The sequence below is a fragment of the Cardiocondyla obscurior genome, linkage group LG14 (assembly GCF_019399895.1).
Source record: "Cardiocondyla obscurior isolate alpha-2009 linkage group LG14, Cobs3.1, whole genome shotgun sequence".
NCBI lineage: Eukaryota > Metazoa > Arthropoda > Insecta > Hymenoptera > Formicidae > Cardiocondyla > Cardiocondyla obscurior.
Genome location: NC_091877.1, coordinates 1,839,788 through 1,862,865, shown reverse-complemented (window position 1 = coordinate 1,862,865; position 23,078 = coordinate 1,839,788). Strand labels below are relative to the sequence as shown.

Here is a 23,078-nt window from a genome sequence, read left to right as displayed (position 1 = left end):
TAAACGTTTTTCTTTTCTTCTTCTTCTTATTTTTTCTTTTTTTTTGCTAACGCGATAGTGCGGCATAAAAAAAATCCGATAAGTGGACCCTTAAATTAATTAAAATGACGAAAACTCTCTCGGTGACGATGACAGCACGTCTTCCAACGAGGATTGAATCCTCATTTTCGTTCGAGCAGGGTTTTCCTTCGGCAAAATACAAGAGCGAGAAGACGCGCAGTCTCTTTCCACTGATTGCATCAGTCAAACGTTGATCGGTGCAAGCGCGCTTTCTAATTAATGTAATGCGATCATTTAATTGCAATTAATGTTATACTAAGGTAACCGCTCCTGTTCCCGAAGCTATATCCTTCAACCATTCCGCCACCCATTCATCGGAAATTTCGCACCCTTCCCGCGATCTATCGCAGCTCAAATTATCGAATACCGTAAATCAATTTGTTAATTGCTGACGTTATAAATTCTTCGTGCGTTGTATAGATTACTCTCGGTACTTTTACAATAATTTTGTTATTTTTCTTTCGTCGCCGTCGCTAATAGTGATTGCACTTTCTGCTATATTGCTCTTTTATTTCCTCGGGATCAACATCTGCTATTAAGAGTGTTAAATTTTACATCCAGCCAATTTCATTCGTGTTAAGGTTTATCATGAGAGGGAAAAAACCAAAAAGTTCGATACCTGGCATTTAGTAGTCACCGGTACACGAATAAAAAGTATAAAAAGTTACCGAGATCGATATCAATTGATGCAAATGTACTGAAAACTGACTCAATGGTCGGCGATTTCATCTATTTTTGAACTATTGCAATTTCGTAACGTGTTACATAGATATGTATCTTCATGTATTGTTCTTTGTCTAGATACGTAATATTTCCGACGTATAAATTCGATAAAGTCAACTGCGCGCAAGTATCATAGTAATATTTAATGATTAATTACCGAAAGATTCTCCCGCAATGCATTAGTAATAATTGATAATTCGTAAAAAGCATATTCCACTTGAAATATCCGGCATGATTAAATATACAAATGTAATACTTTTAAAGCAACGAAAATTGGATAATGATCTCAATATATGGATAAAGTAAATTCCAGATATTATATTAAGCGGAGTAATCGGTTTCACGATATTACGTTTAATATTAATAAAGACAGCTAATTAAGAATTGTTAAATTATCCATGAGAAATTTATCTCTCATCATACATGCCGCTCCGATATTATACAGAAATAATTTAATTTAACGTTAATATATGTTTCATATGTGTTTCATTTCTCTATCTCTATCTCTCTTTCTCTTTCTCTCTCTTTTATGCTTATTATAACGAGAAAAGGATGCGCCAGATCATTTAAATGAAATATCTAATAAATACTGAATTAAATTTTAAATAAAAGCTTTCAATGATACATTTTACCACTCGATTATCTATTTAATTATTAATAAGGTTTGTTAATTTTTAATTAACCTTTAACAATTAAACTTTTCAGCAAAAAAAAAAAAACATGTTCTGCGCATGAAAGTATAAATGTTTCTATAATTTAGGAAAAATTAAATGTTGCGAGTATGACCAATGTACTAAAGGCTGAAACTTCTTACAGGTACCGACTAGTCATCCAGCGCGGCTTTTTTCCTTCATGAATCCACTGGCGATCGAAATCTGGCTATACGTTCTGGCAGCGTACGTCTTAGTGTCAGTGACGATGTTTGTCGTGGCGCGGTTTAGCCCCTACGAGTGGAATAATCCCCATCCGTGTCACCCTGGGCCGGATATCGTCGAGAACCAGTTCTCCTTATCGAACAGCTTCTGGTTCACCATCGGCACCCTCATGCAACAGGGCAGCGATTTAAATCCCAAGGTTTGCCACCCGCGTCCGACGAATTTCCGCCTGCAATGTCTATTAAACATTAGTTATTAGCGCGATGTATTATTATGCAAAACTAATTTTCTTACACATGAATTTATATTACAAGGACATTATTATGTAAATTATCTTAATCAGTTTCATAAACAAACTCATCAATGCCACTTTAATTTATATATGATAGACGTATAGTAACTTGCGAAATGACTCCGCGTGATAACGAGCCCTCGTGAGTTTCAAGCGTTCATTACGTTACGAGGTATATAATGCTCAAGTTATTTCATATTAATGATCGAAATAATTCAAACAACCTTATAATATTACAGCGGTGTGATATTATAATGCCACAAATAAATAAGTATCTATATATTCCCAGGCGTATTAAAAGATAATCGTCATGTAACTAAACTTCTATTCCAATTACGCACGTTCACTCTATTTTACGTGATTATCCGTTCGAAATATTATCAAACACTTTCGCGATAATGCTCCGCAATTTTCTCGGTAGTGAATATAATCGTTCCTATTTGAATCTTTAGCTTCTGTTTGCAGATTTCACTTCTTGAATTAATTTTCAAATACTAACGCTATGTATTATTGAAGATTTGTATTGCGCGCGAATAGTACAGCCAATAAAAGTACTAGCGGAACGAATCTACTCGTTCTTCAATTGTTACATGGCAGCCAGCAAACTTTCGTGCACACGTTTCTCACTTCGTGTGAACCGTTCGCAGGACGACGCGTGTTATATCCGGAAAATATCTATCTCTGTATCAAACAGAACTTAGTCATTGTGCTCCTCGCTAATTTCGTAACATATGCACGCATTATCGTGTATTGAACGACGAAATAAATTAATAGCTAACAGCGATAAATAAAGGTAATTATTAAACCAGTTCAGTGAATCTTGATTACGATGTTCTTTTTATCACGTCAGGCTACGAGCACGCGGATTGTGGGTGGCATATGGTGGTTCTTCACCCTGATCATTATCTCGTCCTACACCGCGAATCTGGCGGCTTTTCTCACGGTGGAGAGAATGATCACGCCGATCGAGAACGCCGAAGATCTCGCCAGCCAAACGGACATCGCGTACGGAACTCTCGACAGCGGAAGCACGATGACTTTCTTCAGGGTGAGTAATAATTTTATTACGTCGAACATTTATTATTTGACGCTGCGAAGCTTCTGATCGGCTTGGCTGATATACGAATCCGAAGGGCGCTATCGCATTAATGGGTTTCTAATACAGGAGTTTGTATCTAATTTGTGGCTTGCTGTTAATGATAATGCATAACACAACCGTGTAATCGATACGAAAGTAATTATTTGGCTATTATTATTATGATAATCGCTTCCGGTTACAAGGCAATGAAGTTTTAATCGGATTTTATTTTCCACGTCGGCTTATAGAAACTTTTCTGCAGTTAGTTATAAACTAATACATATCGATAATGGTAAATTTATAAAAATTCGAGCGTGTAATATAAAATATTGGCCGTTTATTGTGATATCGAATTCTGCCGGTAATAAGATCTGACTTTTTTGGTTTTTTTTTGTACTTCTTAAATTTAATTTTAAGGACTCAATGGTCGAGACGTACAAAAAGATGTGGAGGTTCATGGAAAATAAGAAACCGTCGGTATTCGTTCCGACGTACGAGGAGGGAATCCAGCGAGTGCTTCAAGGCGATTACGCCTTTCTGATGGAGTCCACTATGCTGGATTACATTGTCCAAAGAGATTGTAATCTCACGCAAATTGGTGGTTTATTGGATACTAAAGGATATGGAATCGCTACGCCCATGGGTAAGTTACATGGGTAATATTTACATTTATTTATAAACCCATTATCCATTTTATGATTTAATTTGAAACTGTTTATCAAGTATACTTTTTAATAAAACTACTATTAAAAAAGAAATAATTTCGTTAAAAATGAACAGTGTGTAATTGATAAATCAGAAATTATTTTAATTCGATTAAATAAATATATATCAATTTTCAAGCTAATGTTTTTAGTAAATTTGATTATAATGGTTATTTTTACATTGTTTTCCGTCTAATAAGATAAAAAATGCTCAATTTATATTTAGTAATAAACGCTTCTGAATCTACGAAAAAATTTTACAGGCTCTCCTTGGCGAGATAAGATATCTCTGGCAATTCTGGAATTGCAAGAGAAGGGCGAAATTCAGATCTTGTATGACAAATGGTGGAAGAGTCCCGGGGATACTTGCATGAGGACAGAAAAGGGAAAGGAGAATAAAGCCAACTCTCTAGGCGTCGACAACATAGGTGAGAAGGGTTCTTGGTGAATAGCGCGTAAACTCTGAATTATACGCGTCATGAGTTTCCTCAGTAAAGTCATAACACGCGGAAATTCTCTCTTACAGTCGCAAACATTTTCTATTGTTTTTGTTAAGTCTATTATTTTTATGAAAAAGAACGTTAAAGAGACACGGCGCAGCTCGTTTGACGAGGAATCTCAAAATAAATCTCGGACGTAAATCCATATGTCTTTTTCAGGAGGATTTTCACGGCGGATTTTATTTTAGTTATTTATGCGTGCAGTTTACGCGCTCTAAATAATTACAAAATTTGCTTTATTCAATTTAAAACAAAAAAAAAAAGAAAAAAAAACGTTTATTCGCTTATCAAAATTATTTATCGATTACGTTATGCATCCATATAAAAGTCAACTTACTTTTTTCTGTACAGGAGGGGTTTTCGTGGTTTTACTGTGCGGCCTGGCATTTGCCGTGCTCATAGCGATTTTCGAATTCTGCTACAATTCCAGGAGGAATGCACCGGCGGAACGGGTAAGCGCATCGACCTCAGGAAACCGGCGCTGAAATTTATTTCAATAAATCAGCACGTTTGCGTCGCGCGAACTTCATTGTCGACAACCCGAATGCCCGGCTGTCCGCCTTTAATTCCCAAGCCACTTTTTACCGCTTTATATTTACTAAGCATTTAAAGTCAATTATTAATTTATAAAGATATGCATGCGACTACCGCGCAAACGTTGCATGACCCGTTTCCCTTTGTTCCAACGCTGCATCACGGATTTCGCCGCATCAGCATGAGCTCATCGTCCATTGAAGCATGCCGCTCAACTACAAGCCTTCCACAAACGCAGTTACAAAAACAGGTCCGTTCTGTTATCGAGAGAACTTTTTGCGACGTTAAATGCTTCAAAAATCCATGTTCTCTGCGAATGCGTTTTATTTCACGTACAATACGCATGATACGTATGACATGCTATTTAATCGTATCGTTCGTTAAATGTTAACACGTAAAAAAAATAATTCCTTATTCACTTCGCTAATTTTACAACATGTTCCAAGTCTCGGTGTATCTTTTCTAAATTTTATGTTCAATAATTGAGTCATTAACATGCGAATAATTTGTCTCTGTTCTGCTGATACAGCAAAGGCCTCCGGTCCCTTCGACGCCAACCTCCGGCTCGCTCCAAGGAATATCTCAGGCTGTACAACAACAGCAGCAACAACAATGCCAGCAACAACATCAGCAGCAGCAATCAAATCAACAAGAGTCTCTTTGCTCGGAAATGGCACGCGAGCTCTGCCGCACCTTACGTTGCCGCGCGTCGGCCCGACGACGTCGTACTTGCGATAAATGTTCTACGCACGTGATCGGCTACCCGCCGGACAATCCCACTGCCACCCCCGTAAACGGGATGAGGTCTCAGGTAAAGCCTACCTCATTACCCCCTCGTTAATTACCGCCGTCACTAACTTACGAGCTCGCATTCTAAATAAACTTTTCGAAATCGCGTCGAAGAGAAGCCTCTCCCTTCCCTCTCTGCTGTATCGTCATTCAATTATATTTAACACTCACTAGGGGATTTCGTGCCCCCACGTTCATTAAATTTATAATTGCATTTAAATGTTCTTTAATTAACGTATATCTGGCAAGCGGATTTATTTCCTGTCGTGGGATGGCTACGAGGATTTATTATCCCTTCGTTCTTCCTTGCGAATAATTCGATATGGCAAGATAAAGATTTTACTAAAGAGATTAAAGGATCGGCGAAATCCAATTGAATCTTAACCGTGACGCTTTAAGCAATTAATTCTATTAGCCGCCGAAGTTGAGTCGAGAGGTCGTAAAAATCCAACAAATCGCCAATAATTAATGTAGATTGAATATGCTAAAATGTTAACTCGTATTAATTAATAAGATAAAGTGACTTTGAAAGTGGGCGAATAATTATTCAAGACGTTAGTAAAATTACGTGCAAAAAGTCCGACTGTAATATTGAGTGTTTCAGTTTTCGTGAATGCGGGCGAGTTTCTCTGCGCTGTCTATTACGATATTACGTCTGTACAATCGTTATTTAATCGTACAAATGATTGTAATTGCATTACAGAGATCCAGCCTGGCTGTGCCTGTAGTCGAACTGCCTCCACACATCCATATGCATCATCACGCACCACCGCACGATTATGACGGCAATTAGGATCATTAGCGAGACCAGAACAGTACCAGAACAGTACCAGAACACTATAATCATAATCAGGAACAAGTACAAAGCGTCTTGCGTCTCGTGAAATGCGATTACGACCGATTTGTTAATAGATTTCAGTCGACAGTGCCGGAATTCACCCAGTAGATAAATTTGCACAATATTGTCGAGACGCTCGTCGTTGACGCTCGGCGACTACGAGGAAAGAGCTTAAACGTATTTGTGAAGCAACGTGTGCGCCGCTTTTTCGCACATTTGATAAAATCTCGATCCGAGGGATCGAACGCTATATACCGAACTTAATTGATTAAAGTGGCATAACATGGCTCTAAAGTGGTTTCACTCGTAGCCGCGAGTTTTGTAAGATTAATCAATCCGCGGGAGCGGTATAATCGTCCCGGGGCAAAGCGCTTTTGCCGCTTTATTCGCCACTTTAGAAAGTATTCGAATACGTTGAGGTAACGTGATTATATACTACCGGAATGTCGGGGAAAAGAACTTAAATTAAAAAGTTGCCAGCTAGCATACATATTAATTTCTGGCCTCGCGAAAGGTAATTTTCTTCGATCTATAATGCAATCGAGATCGACGACCTAAGCACTTAAGAAGTTAACTGCTGTTTCAGCGACGTTTTGATGTAACATTTGAATGCTTTATGTAAGCGAATGATAAGTTTTTTTACTTCCAAAAATTATATTGTCATCGAAAGATTACCGTACCGAGATCTTGTATAAGTATATCAGTGCAGTTTACACTAAGAAAGTCAGAGAAGAATGTTTTTTTCATATTCTTCTTCTCTTTTGCTCTTTTCGAAATAAATAGAGCTTATTTGGTGAAATAAGAAACCTTTCCCTAAGGTTTTTTATCCTTAGCTCATAGGGTCTCTTTATTTTATATCGAATCTTCAATTGTCATTGCAAAATAAGAATTCATAGTATTTTCGTGTCTCAATTTTAATTTAGTCCGACATTGATTTGATCGAAAGAGTGATACGTTGTAATTGTAACTAATACGTTGAATCGAACTGTAGACGATAAACGACTAGCCATCGGCCCGTGAACCCGAGCCGGCCGATATCTCTGACGATATGTTTTCGTTCACGTTACTCTCGCACGGAAGCCAACGTTCGACCCATGCACAGAACAATGTTTAGACACGCTCTGTAAATGCGTTCTCTTTTTACGAGAAGCTGCCTAAAGTGTAATTGTACACGCAAAGTATTCTGTAAATACCGCCGCGACGAATGTGCAGCAGTGAGATTCGTAATGGGACTATTTTATGCAAATGTGGCTGAGAGTGAGTAATCGTTAGCGCTAATCGAGTACAATCTTAGTCATTTGGTGTCATGTAACGTGTGCTGTAATATGCTGATAACCGGCGAATAAATGTACGGTGAGAGGATGAACGTTGTCTTGTTCTTCGTCTTCGAAACCACTTCAGTGTGTAATCACTAATTTTGAGAAATAATAATTAACTGACGTGTGAATACTGTGATGAATCACTTCAATCTTCGACATTGAATTCCAGTTCAATTTAAGGCTGCTGAATTAAGATTAAAATCGGCAATTGATGTCACAGGAATCGTCGATCTTTCGATGTCACTGAAAAATAGCACGTTTCAACAAACACTTTTAGGACAAGGCGAGTGGAGAGTATATAGTCTGCCTCAGTTGTCTTTTTTTTTTATATAACATCATTTATTAAGGGATAAAATAAATGACAAATAACATATCTCACTTATATGAAACTATAATATTTCTTAGTGTTCATTATTTGTTATGATATAAAAGAAATCACATCATATACGACCCCCTCCTCCAGCCGCGTGTGGCGGCGATCGTTAAAATCTTATACATAAACGATACACGACGGAACCAATAATTTGTTTATCGTCGGAGAATATGCGAAACTGTGGGAATTCCCAAATATATCTCTATTGAGATATCACGAGCTCGCGACGGCCCATGATAAGATTAGGCTACGACCGCGAAGCTTAATCCAATCAACGTGACCGAGATGTTACTGCGAGCCTCACGAGTAAGAAACTCCCTCAGAACTCTCTCCCGAAATCTCTTTCTCCTTCGATGAAACCGAGAAAACCACTATTACGAAGGGTGTTTTTTTTCCCGGTGTCTCGACAGCTCGGGATTTTAATCTCGAGCACAGGACGAGAAAGAAGTATCTCTTCTTATCTTTCCAGATCTCTAGATTTGATCACCGAGTCGTTGATGTGCAATCGGAAAAAAAAAATACTTTCAGTGATAGTACATCTGCTTGATCCTCCAAAAAAAAAGGGGGAGGAGGGGGCCTAGTCAAATCACTTGTAATTATCACACAATCATTCCCGATACGGTGGCATGTACTATTTTAATATGCTTTTTGTGACTTTCGGAGGTGGACCATTCTGTCAGCTGTGCACAGCTTGTGCACTTTTCTTCCTCTTCTTTTCTCTCACTTTCTAAAAGCTTAAACTCATTCGAGACAATTGGACGACAAGTTTAGAGCCGATTCAACACATATATATACATATACACACACATATATGTTTCTTTTTTTTTAAATAATTTTTTTAAACACTTTAGCCGCTCGCGCATTATCTTGCTTTGCTCTCCTTCCTAAGTTTTCCTATTTATCTGTGCTCGTCCACCTCCAGGATTCTCACTATACACATTACCGAGACATCAACTCGACTCGAAATTCCAACTCTCTTTGCCACGCGTGTTCAAGAAACATTGAATTAAAGTCCAGCGAAAAGTAAAACGCGATCAGATACAAAGCATAAGATTAGATCTTTGAAATATTTAAACCATACTTAGTGAGGATAAAAATATTCAAAGAGTCTTATGGGTGTTTGAGATAATGTTTCGTTGTACAAACATTAGGAAGTCAGAGACCTTCGATTCTTGGCTTTATGTCCGATCGCACTCTGCTTTTCCTTACAGAGAGGTCACAATGTAAAAATCTCAAGTTCTTCCGCAACTCCTCCTTCACTCTACCTTCTTCCCATTCTCTCTTCCTCCCGCAGTACTGTGCTCCTTAGAATTATCGCAAAATTATAAATCCATTCCGGTGTACGATTGCAACGACATTTGCGTGTGCAGCTTCGACGAGAATCTCTCGTATTTTGTAATTTTTAAAAGAAAAGAACAAAAAAGTAAAATATAGAGAAGGATGTTGTTTTATAATAACGACAACATCTTTCTCGTTACAACGACGACTCACTTTTCCTTTATAAGACTCGCACGTATCTGTTTTTCCTCTTTTTGCCGCCCCTTCTCGCTCTCTTTCTCTCTCTTTCGTTCTTGCGATTATTATATTATGAGATCAATCCACGCATACAATTACCGCGGACATGCTGCAATTTGTTATCATTCTCACTTACATCAACAGTTAACGTGAACATTATAGCGTGATTTTCTTTTCTTGATCGTAAAAGAAACAATGCGAATAAAGGTGAAATTTAAGCGAGAAACGAAAGCAAAAAGATAGTCGAAGATAAAATAAAAAGAGAAAGAAAGGAAAAAAAAAGGAAAAGAAAGTTAGAAAAAAAACAGAAGGAAGATAGAACTACGATTTCCTAATACGTAGCTCCTGTCGGATCATGTTAAATGAACAAAATCTTACGTAAAATCTAATTTTTTTTACGTAATCTTTTTCCAAATGTATTAAAAACACATTAGTTTTTATATAAAATCTAAAAAGTTAACACAGCTCTCGATGTGGAAGGTGTTCTTGAGAGCATCGCGATTTAACTATTCTAAAACGCGTAGGTATTACGATAATTAATGAACATTCACTCATTGATGATTAACGCACTGGAAATACATACATACGCATCGAAATATCTATATATCAATGTTCAATGTTCAATGTTTGCGGCGCTTACGGAATAAAAAAAGAGAATTATGTAAAATTATTGTGAATGCCGGAAATCGTGAATACTTACAAACTAAATGCGCGAAAAATTTAGTTTTTCGCAGATATTTGGACATTGTACGACAATCAACTATCATAAAACATCCGCGAGTAAAATATTTCGAACGTTTGCAATTAGTAGAATATGGTTTCTTCTGATCTTGTTAACGTATTAGATAATTAATATATTACTAAATTCGGATGATCACAATGGTATTTCTTGTATATTTCTTTGGTTTTAACTGTACGGGTTTTTTACGTCGCGAGGTTAATTAAAAATTGGTACACCGTAATTCTAACAAACAATTTTGATCTCTGACGATTCGACAACGGCATGTGCATCCTTGCGAAAAAAATAATAATAATAAGAAACACTGTCCAGAGGCTTATCGATTGCGAGCAAGCTCGTATAAAATCATTGAAAGAATAAAAGAGATAAATAGATAAATAGACAGATAAATAGAAACGAAAGAGAAAGCTAAAAAGAAAGAGTTTCGAAGTGTAAAGCCTAAAATAAAATATTTTTTAAAAAAAAAGGAAAGAGAGAGAGAGAAAAAAAAATTGAAAATACTGTCATTAGCGAGTGTTCGCCGCAAAAATCTTCATCTCGTTTTCTACTACCACTCGCAAACAACGACAAGATACATTACACAAAGCGAAGAGAGAAATAGTTCGATCGTTAAAAAGTTATTGGTTCTGCCGACTCGACTATTTCATTCCGGCGAGATAAACTATAAGCGACACAAATGTTTCTTTTTTCTATTTTAAATTCTTGGTGTGATATGTAAAGACGTTGTCTAAGGAAAAAAGAAAACATGTCGCTCTTGTTGGTCGAGAGATCTCGCTATTACTATCCGTTTGGTTCCATATCATTCGAACGGCCAACGCGTGTTCTTGCGTGCGTATTTGCGTTTACGAGAGCGAAATTGTACTTTGGAATAATTATGCTTCATCAGATCAAATTCACCATTGGAGTGACAAATGTTATTTGACGCCGCTTATCAGAAGACTAGATGTGTGTAGGCAACTAGAAGTCAAAGTATGCGTCGTAATCGTGGCAAATGCAGAGATAAAAATTATCTTTACATTTGATTAATTAAAGCTTAAACGTATGATTACAAAAATATTCACAAGATTTTAAACAATGCGTAAATAGAATCATAATAGAACTTTAACATTTCATAAAAAAAAAACCATTAAACAAAGTAATGTACATACATATGTTACATATATATCACACACGTAAGTATCGAATAATTTTAATACATATATTAAACTTATTTCACACTTACGTCTATGATAAGTAAAAATTTTTGAGCCCTCAAGACTCGAATAATCATAATTCGAAATTGCAACAATTTTAATATTTTGATACGAATCATTTATCTTTTACTATGCGCCGTTTGTAGTTAATTGTGACTGAATCGATATCAAGGACTTGTTCATAAAGTATAAGTTTAAATTCCAAAGTACTAATTAGCACGTCCTTGAACGCGCATGCAAATAAATTGCTTATCCGGGGCGCATCGCATATACGCACACACACGCGTGTCTAGAGTTATATAATAAAGAGACACCTTAATTATAAACGCTACAGATAGAATCATCAAACTTCCAGTTACGTGTGCTTTTCATAGGCACTCGCCACGCGCACTCTCTCCCTCTCGCTCTCCCTCCTTTTTCTCGCAGAGTAAATCGTAAATATGCGTATATATGTATCTATATATATATATACATATATATATTTGCTTTTTTATGTGTATGTGTGTATACATATATATATAGATATATGCGATCACAGAACACGTATATTTCGCGTGTAATAGTTTGTGCCACGTTTTTTTTTCCGCGTGTATATGTGTGTATGTACGTGTACGAATGTGTAAATGTGTGTGTTGCGTGTCTGTATACCTTAACAATCTATTATAAGAATTTGATTTGTTTTAAACAGCCTCTCCTCGATCCTCCTCGCATACAACACTTTGACACCGAACGAGCGGCATTTCCGTACAATCGCAATCAATCGCTGAGAAAGGGATAAGGGTTCCGTCAGCCGTAGGTCGCGACTTTTATCGTTCATCAAGCTTTCTCTCTCTCTCTCTCTCTCTTCCTTCCTTTCCTTTCTATACAGTGTTTTATTAGAACGCTACGCCGAAGGCATTAAAATTCGTTGATAAGCGCCCTCGTACGCGCGCGTAATATTGGGCGTCGAGAAATTGGTGTTCTCGTGAAATCGATCAGTTCTTTCAATGGCGCACGCAGAACTAATAATCCCGAAGCGCAATTCTCTAAACTGCACATCCTTCATTTTCCTTCAACCGTAAAGCCGTCATACATACAAGAGTGGGCGCAACAATCTTCTATCTTTCGAGACATCAAATAAATTTTCCTTCCGCATGAAGCACGACGCGGCTTTCCATCGTTAATTTTGAGATGGAAAAGCAGCCTAGGCTCAGATGGTGCATGGATTAAAGCGAGCTTTGCGACGTATCTCGCATTCGGCTAAATGACGGCAGCGCATCATCCCTCGGTAAATAAACACAGCCGATAGGCGTTTACTTCTCTCCGTGGTCGCGTGTACGCATAATGTGCTCGAGACATGTAATGTGCACGCGGCCGCGGGATCGTCCTACAATCTAAGGTTTGCTCGACACACACATATGATGAATGGTAAGTAGGTACAATTTTATGTTAGCTTTATAGTTTCCTGTAGAATAGGGATCGAGATAAAATAAAAATAAAACGCGTTGCACACATATATGTATGTATATATACAGAGCGCAAAAAACGGTCTCTTGGCCCGACCACCGCGTCGTACACGGGGATCTTATTGTTCCAAAACAATTAAGGGCGACAAGCCTTACAAGAACTAGAATTCGGAGACGTCGAGCCAAGTAGGATCCGAGGCAAAAGATAAAATCGCGATGACGGAATTAGAGTTAATAGATTTCTTAATTTAGTCTTACGATTAATTTCCCACTTCTCAACAAGCCATCCGGCACAAAAGAAGGGACGAAACGTTCACGCGTATCTACGGAAACTTTTCCTTTTGCGTGATATATATGAGTGCGCGTTGTGGTGATGCGTTTTCTTCGGCGAATCGCGCATAAGATCGAAATTGCAAACACAATAAGAAAAGTGTACGTCTGTGTGTATGTGTGTATATGCTTGTTGGTGTGTACGAGTGTGTGAAGTTAAAAAGCGCGACTCGAAAGCTTCTAACAGGCGAGAGCAAACTTTTTTTTTTTCTTTTAACAGATCTGAAACGTAAACGAAACGCACAAATAACAGTCTGCTACAATGTCGAACGTAGAAAAATACAAGTGTCTATGTACAAAAGAAATTATAAATCTTTCCTCTCCTTGTCATGTCTTCCTGTCTGTTCGCACAACTCTTCCTCTGTTTTTTTACGATCTTCACGATTTTCTCTCGAACACGCCTGGAGAGAAGAAGCACTCCATTCGCCATGAGCTATACTTTATTACGCGAATAGACGGAACTGGAACGTGCAATCGACGTGTTCGCGAGTCGCTCGAAGAACAAGGACGCGTTGGTCTCGTCGTAGAGGCGCCATCGGACGCAGAATCACGCCGAGAGCGCAGTTGAATGGCCAAATATTACGATCTTCTGTTTCTCCCCCGCAATCACCATCTTCTCTCTTCTTCCTCCTGATCTTAAGTTATCGTCTATTTTCAGAACTCGTTGAAGAACCGCAATTGCTCGCTATCGCCGCGATTCACAAGTCGACGATGAAGCGGCCTTATGATAGCGCCGTGCATATGTGTGATGTTCAAGACTCGATGATATCGCGCTCGCATGTTCCTTCCATGCCGTGCGCATTAAGTCTGCGGGACTACGGCATGGAGCATGGCGCGAGAAAACAAATCGGCAAACTGCAGACTGACAGACAGCAGACAAACGAGGGAGCGACGCGGAACTTCGCTTTAGGTCATGTATCGCATCACGGCACGAAGGGCATACAGCAATTCCGCTTGCATGCGAGCCTCTAAAATCATCAGATTCACGTGGACCTGAAAAACAAAGGTGAATGAGCGATAGTTAACAAACTAGCCGGCTCGTTTCCTCGCCGTTGTTTATGCGAAAATAAATTTTTACGTTTCTCTTGCTCGATCGTGATACGAGCCTTATCACAGACGTTAAAATGGCTAATTCCGAATGCATAATGCGTTTCGTGCGAGCTAATCTTAACTTTTTATCGAGACTGGTAGTTATTTTCACCCGAACAGTGTCAAGTATTTTTTTTCTCTTTTTTTTTTTATTTAACACGTTTGACGTGCAAGTTTATTAACATAAATCTCAGCTTATTTAAATGTCCGAGGTTTCATTTCAAATAAGAAATGCAATCTCGAAGTATTTATCGATACACAATCGTATTCGACAATAATCGTTAAGAGATATTTGGAATCGCTAACTTTAAAAAAATTTTTTTATTTAATTATTTTGAAAAATACTTTCGCTTACCTTTTCACTATGTTTGAACTCCCGCATGACACGATCGTAATCTCTCTTTGTGACGCGCTCCGGATAACAAACGGCGCTCTTGATGAAGGTTTTGAGGCTGCGCTCGAGCAATTGGTTCACCTCGTTGTAATCATAATCGTCGTGCCTGATACCGAACATGCACTGTATATAGTTCCAGATCGCACGCCTGAAGCGGGACGTGTCGACCTTGTTGTGCGTGCCCATGGTGTAATACGTCAAATTGTACGCGGTCTTGAACTTATCATCGAGCAGATTGCCGACGTCGTTGTACAGACGGTTCACCAAGGAGTAGCCGTGGTCGTCCCAAGAGTAATCCTGCACGCGGAAGGTCGGTATGTCGTTCAGCTGACCGCGCTAGAAAAAATAAGACATCTATTATTAGAAACAGAAAAAAAAAAAGACATTGGGAGAGACGAGAAGAGCCTTATCGATAAAAAGTAGCGCGGGAGATGTAAAAAGAATTACGTAACGCTGCGAAGGAAACGCTGCTGAGTGAAGCGACTTTTTTTTTTTTTTTTATTATCTCGCGCATTAACGAGTGGCGTAAGCGTTGGTGCCCCGCCTTCGTAGCCTATCTTAAGTCAGCCGGTACACAATGTCGTCGCGCAGTAAATATTCATAGTAGTTACGCGAGCGAAGCCGTAAGCCGACGCGCGGAGCACAGGCAGCCGGCTTAAATATTCATGGATGAGCCACACGCTACCTTGGAATATGGTCTTTCGGCTCTAATCCATTACACACTACTTAACTGGATGTACAAAAACAGCGGGCGCGCGTGTGGCTCTGTCGTTGTTGAATAACATGAGGGTCGCGAGTAACGTTAACCGAATTAATGTACACCGCGGCAGATACCCTGGCCGGTCCGACCGTTACAAACGCGACAGCACAGTGACGGAAAGGCCTCACCTTGGCGAAATCCTGGTAGATGAAAGTGGGATCCTCGATGTATAGACCGATGTCGGAGTCGAGGACCGAGCTGCTTCTTTGTGGCGCCGCTGCCAGCTCGGCCGATTGCGTCTCGACGGTCTCGAATCTTTTCGAGAGCTCTTCCTGCGTGATCTGATTGGACTCGGACTTTTCCGAAAGACGTTTCATACGTTCCATCAGAGTTTCCACACCGACCTCCTGCTCGCCGACTATGCTCGGTGACGACGGCGGCGACGGTATACTTTCTGTAAATCGCGACAAGTTCTATGTGCACTTTGTTCTCGTTAATGTATCGTTTAAACATGAGAGAAAAAAAAAAAAAAAATTAACAGACGATAATTTAATCGTCATGTTACACGAATAGCTTGTTATTTGTATCAAGTACGACGTACCAGTCTTCCCGTCTCCATTGGGGATCTTTTTAGGGCTACTCGTCAGCTTATCTTTGGCAGGCGGTATGTTACTACTATTGTCCTTGTTCTCCTTGTAATGATGGCCACTTACGTTATCCAATTCCTCGTTAATTCCGCAAGAAAACACGAATGACGATAATGAGTGGAAGTGAGCTAATAGGACTATCGCATGAACGACTTCCGCTAAGGACCAATTATCGTCGCCCTTAGTCAATTTCTGGAAATAAGTGTTCGCGTTATATCGTCGCCAACGTCCTCGGGACAATTCGCGCAATTTTATGTACGCGAGAGTCCCCAAGTTTCGCCACTTACCTCGATGTGCGACTTATTCAGCAGCCACGGCCTGTGAGCTAGGATCTTGTTGATCTCGTAGAGATCCTGCAGCTTCCCCGGCATCGATCTCAGGCCTTGGAGCCAGGAGGGGTCACCGCCCTGAATAACGAACTCCGCTTTCTGCAGGTTTATAAGGTAGCTACATTGGTGCCTGCCCGCAGCCTGAAATTACACCGAGATAGATCTCTAAACCTGTTCCCGTTCGATTTATCTCTCTCGTATCATGCGCGCGCGACGTTTAATGCGCCACCCTCGAAAAGCGTTTCCACCGCAATCTCTGCGCCGAGATTACCATCCAATAAATCGTTGGCGTATCGTCGAGGGGGATCGCAAAAATCTCCGACGATCTTCCAAAAAGTATCATGACTCTAGGCGTTCGCGCTAGCTGATTGATAAAACGCGGTTTAAATACACGGCCGGAGTGGACGAGATCCGGCCCGCGCGATAGAAATTATTTCTGCGGCAAAGCGCGCGTTTCGCAGATGCTCCTAATGCCGCGCCGTGATGTAATATAATTACAGACTGATCATTGGGCACTCCGTGGTACATAATAAATCAGCTAATTTATGGCGGTTAAGCCACGGTAATACGGGCCCGGTAATCTCGATTACTGCGCCCACCTCGGGGCGGTGCATCACAATAAAGCGGATGCGCGACCCGCGGAATTAGCCCGCGGATAATGCTCGTCGATAAGACGCTATCCCGTGGGGAAATAAGACCGGATAAAAACGACCGGGAGAAAATTTTTATCCCCGCGAGGAATTTCCATTCGCGTATTGAGTGCCGGATGGCGTCGTCGCGCGTATTATTGCCGCCGATGGCATGTGTATTTCCGCGCGTGTGTGCACGCGCGATATCGCGCCACTTTTACCCGTCCCACAAAATTTTTCGAGGACGAGCCTGTAGCCGTTATTGGCTCGATCTCGTGGGGAACGGGCCCGCCGTATGCGTTTTTCAATAACAAATTTTCGACCGGCGATGGGCGAATTGACGGCGACGCGATGATGCATCGGGGCGCAAAATTGCACGAGGTCGCGACCGCCAATATCGCGTGTTATCACGTGCGCGATCATTTCCCAGCGCGTGACGAGCAGCAACATCCGTTCCAAGGATATAAGCGCAACGCTTGGTCCCGCGTCCCCCGCAATCAACAACACCGTGAAATCTCCCCACGTAAATGTTCGCGTTATCGGTTTTCTAATTAACAGCGAGAGGGCTTTAGCCAGAAAATCGGTCGCAGCGCGGCCAATAACGAAGCCATCGATATCACCAATAAAATAACGCGCGTAAAGAAGTGTAACGCGTTAACAGATACGTCATTGCGAGCTCAACAATGAGATATTTTCACTTTTCAAACGTCTAATGGTCGCACGTCGTAACGTACCGCGTGAAGAAATAGAGAATGATAATGCGCGATCAGTTACTCTCGTAAAAATGAACCTTTTTGAAATACTTAATATAGGCTTTACGTAAGCGCTATTATTTAAGGGCTAAATCACCTGATGTGAACTCGGTGGCGATCTATTTATTCCCGCGTGACTAACTTTGCAAAGCCTCGCGGGCATAAAACGCGTCAATTTAGCACCCCCCGACTCGTCATTTTGCCAACCGGGGAATCTCACGTGGGCGGTGGATGCAGCACGATCCTGACAGAGTCGATCGATCATCGTGACAGGACATGGTAATACCGCGGCAAAGGGGTGAAAGAGCGGGCTCAAATGGAAAAAAGGAAAAAAAGAAAAAAAAAAAAAGAGCGGAATGAAGGAGAGAAATGACGGAGAGAAGGAAAGCGCGAGAACGATGACGTGCGCAAACAAGACATGTGCTTGCCATGAGAATGGTAAATCGATCGATCCGAGAGTCACGATAAGAGAGGAGTTCGCAAATACATTTTCACCTCCTTCAAGAATCTTCCCGACAAACGCGAACGTCGACGGCGTGTCGCTCTCATTAATAATTTCATGCGTCTGTCAATTTGATCGTTGTCGAAGAAACAAATAAAAAAAAGAAAAAAAAACCAGAAAAAGAAAAAAAAATAGACGTTGGCATCTCTTGCCGCGTAATCAGTCAGCCTCGATTAAATGAGTTCATCAGTTATAGAAATTTCAATTATTTGCTTTGCGAAGATGACCAGTGGACGAAACCGATGTTTATTCTCCGCGATCACGTGAGTTATTGAGAGGTTGATAAAATATTGAAAGTAATGCATTATCGCGGTGACAAAAATATGTTACGATAATCTCTAAAAAAAACACGAGTTTATAACATCTCAGACAGCCCGATATCACGATATCGTTATTCCGATATTATCTGTATAATAATACAAATCTATACGCTTTGAAAAAAAGTATTTAATTTCCCTCCTCCCTCCAGTCGCAAGTGAAGTATCGCAAGTGAAGTTTTCAGAGCATTTCTTATATCGACGCAATTCGATCTTCGTAATATTCTGTGCTATGTACAATCATCCTCGGAGCAAATAGACAGGCATTAAAATTATTAATATGATAATCGACGCTGCGAAGCGTTGATAAGAGCTACAATTTTATATCGGCATTAGATAGAAACGTGAATAGGTAAGGTAATATAATTTGAGACAGCAATGATATTTATCTTCGAAGACAATCCCGTATATTTCCTTTAATTTATTCCGTATGCGAGCTGTTCGATATCTTATTCAGGCTATGATTAATGAAGTTTAACCATAAATAGCCCTGGAATAAATCAATAATAAAAGATAAAGGATCACGTTGCGTTTCATTATCTCTACTTTCAAATCAGAAATCTTGACGCGTCTTTTTTTTTTTTCTTTTTTTCCAACAACTTTTCACTTAATATCGTCAACGAAGATGCACAATTTCTAGGATCACTTGTCGATGAGAAACGATCCGAAACGATTGCATCTCGAAGAAGCGAGTCCGCGCACGCCAAGCACGATGTTTACCAGTAAAGGAAGCTGTTTTTCAGATACCTTATCATTTTATCGCGCCCATTCGTGTACACCGTCTAACAATTTACTTCGTCCTTGTCTGCACTTCGTCGCTCTTCGAGATAAAATATTTCTCGATCGATCGCGCAAGCTGCGACAATATTTTGTCTACCACGCCGGCCTCCCGCTGACGCGATTCTCGAATTATCAAGCAGAGATTACTCAACGATCAAATTTCGCGATTGCACGTAGATAAGCGCCGGCGGTTAAAGTATACCGGAATAAATTTAGCACGCGCGGGCATCGCGGCGGTATCGAGTATTCGGGCGAGGCGGGATTTTCTCGACTCGCGTTTCGAGGAAGTAATAAAGAAAATCTGCCGTAATGCGGGGATTGTTTAAATTATCAGTTGAGTGTAAGATTAAGCTCGCAATGGCTCGCAACTACATCCGATCGCGACTGCGTATCATTTAAAGGCGGAAGCTGTAACCTCGATATTGTATCCTGTGGAGATAGCAGTTTTACAGTCTGCAGTCTGAGATTTTGCAATAAACAAAGTCGGCTGCGGCCGCGAGTGCTCGTCAAACAGCCGTTAACTCGACAATTCAGAGTAAACCAGTTTTCTGAATCTGCATACCTGCTCTCTCTCGCGCACGCTTAATATCGCGTATCTAACAACACCGTGGTTTCTCGCTGGTTTTATACTTCGTATTTACATTTACGGAAATATACATTCAATCGCAAACTATGCATTAGCTAACCCGAGTTAGCCCCCGGAGAAGAAGTAAGATCTTAACTCACAGAACAGGTTACCTCGACAAGCAGCCGTTTTTTTTTTTTTTTTTTTAATTTTGCAAGGAATAAAAATGTAAGCTGTAAAAAAACAAAAAAAAAAGGCGCACAAAATGCGTTTAATAAGCTCGCCTCGATAATCAATTAAAAACTGATAGTGAAAAACAAACGGGTTTGCGATATCGTAGAGAAAAGGGCGTTAACATTTCCTGAAAACATTTTGGAGCTCCATAAATTATTCACGGGTTTTTTTTTTGTTCTTTTTTTTTTTGGAATGTCGATAAGATTTGCGATTTCAAAATAATGTTACTTTATATCTTCGTAATTGGGCGCGCTGTGAATTCCTTCCGAAATACAAAATATAAACCGTCAAGTCAATTTAATTTCTTTCCTGCGCGGTGCTATCTAGACAAGCCTGTTTTCGCGCACGAATCTGCATTCTGAGCATTGATTGAATAATAAACGACTCGTTTATTTAAAAATACGAGCGTGTTCGATTCTTTTACGCGAGAGAGCTTGGACATTCTCCTAATGTTATTTATAACCTGCGGAGTGCGTATATTCGCGATGTAAACAAGCTCCAGATTATTTAGAACTGAACCATTCGCGAGAAATTAAAGAGCCTGGTAAGAAATAAAATTATTTCTTTTGTTTCAATTTATATAATAAAACGTGAGATCGCGGTTATTGAAAGCGTGTCGCTCCCAGGATGATCTTACACGTGCGCATTCTTGCATGTGCGAGAGATAAGATTGTATGAACAATAAGCCGCGTGTTTTGATAAAAAAATAGAGCTGAAATTAAAGCGGCGAACGAGGCGGGTAGGTCGCCGAAGAAAGATCGTAAAGGGAACAGTCAACGTTATTTTTCGTATCTTCACTAATTTCTTTTCACGAGAGCGTGTACGGCGACATTACGAAACACACGCGCGGCTGCATTTACTCGATTGCGATAATCTTTGACTTCGGTGACCCGTCGCCGCTCGTCGAGGGTGATCAGGGAACTTGAAGACGAAGTCGCATCATCATCCCGACTTAGTTTCACGAGCGACGATTCTCAACGCGAATGATAAATTATTATATTCAACAACATCGTGCCGGTTTTGTTTATTAAACGTCGTAAAAGAAGACGCATATACGCGCGAAATAAAAGTTGCAGGAATGCGTAGAAAATTAACAAGGCATAGTAATTGATTATACAAGGTGTAAAAAAAAAATTTTTTAGCACACGGCCAAAGGATTTTTTTTTTTTTTTTTATGGAAAATAAGAGAAAGTGAGCGCTCACCATAATGGCAATAAGATGCCTGTAGTCGTAAGGAAGTGGACCATCGCCCCGTAGGATGAAATGCTGAGTCCGAAGAAAATGTTCCAGATACGTTGGATGCGAAGACATTACTCTCGAAACATGATCCAGTCTGTTGTTCTGTAGGAAGGCATCCATCAACAGAACATGCGTCTGTAACAGTTAAAAAATACGTTCTTGTTAATAAAAAGCGTTCACGCAAAATATAAAAGATCAGAGGGTGTAAAATTGATAAATATAACCAGCCGGAAGGGTCGTCGTGATATTTCACGTCAGAAGTTGAAACGGGGATGGGGAAAAACCGAAAAGGGACCGAAAATTCATTTTAAAAAATACTGCTTTCACATAACAGAACGAATTTCAGAATCTTCGTAGAACGATCCCTATTTGCTCGCGTCTCCCAGAAATGTATTCCGATTTCGAATTCCTTTTACGGCTGTCAGGTAGGAAGAGAGATCCGTCCTCGCATTAGTATCCACGCAATAATTGGCCTGCCCGATCGCGACCCTAGCCCGTTATTTGTACGCACGGGTCCCGCGGGGCTCACCGGTGAGGTTTTCGGGCGTTAGAAAGTACACAGTCACGTCTCCACGTGTCACGCAACAAGCGTCGCAAATCGGTGCTTCGGCACAGCACGGTGAAATACATTTCCTCGCGGGGCGCGTCGCCCCACCGGCGAAGAGCGTTAATCATATTAATACGCACAAAGGGCGTGCGGTTGGGTGCGCTAATCGCAATATTAATTACATAATCGCGTTTCACGACACGTGCGCAAATACGGCGGAGTGGGTTTCCGGGTCGTCCGAAAGCGATCCACGCAATCAGGTGTTTGCGTTGCATCACCGAACGGTTCGTCTTGGCTAGGACTGAATTAATACATCACCTCAACGCCTTTGTGTACACGTCTCGCGAGAGATATGAGCGTCTAGATAGATATCGGCATAAATTACAGCTCGGTACACCGGACACGCTACACAGGGTATCGCTGCTTAATGACCGTGTTACATTCTGCGGCGTGTGATTGCTCCTTAATCGATCGTGGAGAACAAACGGCGACATCGGCGCGGAATTATTTGCGCGCACGTTTACGCGGAAAAACCTGCTGTCAAGAAACGCGTAATTGATATCGCGGAAAAAAGTGCTTCGGACAACATTAGCCACGAGGTTTGAAAATTCACGGCTCCGATATCGCCGATTACGATAATCCCGCCTGCTTCCGGGATTTTTTGTCTTGCTTCTTTTTTTTTTGTTCTTCCTGCCATTTTCCAACGTAATTCGAATACGCAAACATTTGCCGGTGGAATAATTCATCATTAGAAAATAAGCGAACGTGATTGTACGTGACTCGAGTCACGTTTTACCACATAATGCAATTTACTAGATACGAGCTCGTTAATATTTATAGTTCCTGTTCGTCAGTTCTATTTTTTTCTTTTTTTTTTGCTCGCGCTCGCGATACTGAAATCAACTCATACATTATAAATATTACGCCTGTCGAACTTATTAGCCGAACTTCCGCCGATCGGAAGAGCCCCGGATGATCGATCGATCGCTGACGCAATCGCATTTAGCATCGTTTCGACAAATGCACCGGCGTAAACAGTGGAGTAAA

General features: G+C 40.4%; 2 protein-coding genes across 6 annotated transcripts in view; one reads left to right on the top strand and one right to left on the bottom strand.

Moving 5' to 3' along the window:
- Positions 1 to 7,755, top strand: part of LOC139107873 (glutamate receptor ionotropic, kainate 2) — a 99,292-nt gene extending 91,537 nt beyond the window's left edge. Inside the window, exons 12-18 of the mRNA XM_070665746.1 lie at positions 1,600 to 1,857; positions 2,801 to 2,998; positions 3,446 to 3,671; positions 3,996 to 4,160; positions 4,584 to 4,684; positions 5,296 to 5,577; positions 6,259 to 7,755. Of these exons, the coding sequence (XP_070521847.1) occupies positions 1,600 to 1,857; positions 2,801 to 2,998; positions 3,446 to 3,671; positions 3,996 to 4,160; positions 4,584 to 4,684; positions 5,296 to 5,577; positions 6,259 to 6,348 (1,320 nt within the window). The 3' untranslated portion in view covers positions 6,349 to 7,755. The remainder of the gene's footprint in view (positions 1 to 1,599; positions 1,858 to 2,800; positions 2,999 to 3,445; positions 3,672 to 3,995; positions 4,161 to 4,583; positions 4,685 to 5,295; positions 5,578 to 6,258) is intronic.
- A 269-nt stretch (positions 7,756 to 8,024) lies between these two features.
- Positions 8,025 to 23,078, bottom strand: part of Sesn (Sestrin) — a 149,421-nt gene continuing 134,367 nt past the window's right edge. For all 5 annotated transcript variants that reach the window (XM_070665737.1, XM_070665734.1, XM_070665736.1 and 2 more), the window contains 6 exons: positions 21,449 to 21,619; positions 16,425 to 16,607; positions 16,092 to 16,329; positions 15,679 to 15,944; positions 14,752 to 15,126; positions 8,025 to 14,300 (listed from right to left, as the gene is read on the bottom strand). In XM_070665737.1, coding sequence (XP_070521838.1) covers positions 14,214 to 14,300; positions 14,752 to 15,126; positions 15,679 to 15,944; positions 16,092 to 16,329; positions 16,425 to 16,607; positions 21,449 to 21,619 — 1,320 coding nt within the window. In that variant the 3' untranslated portion in view covers positions 8,025 to 14,213. The remainder of the gene's footprint in view (positions 14,301 to 14,751; positions 15,127 to 15,678; positions 15,945 to 16,091; positions 16,330 to 16,424; positions 16,608 to 21,448; positions 21,620 to 23,078) is intronic.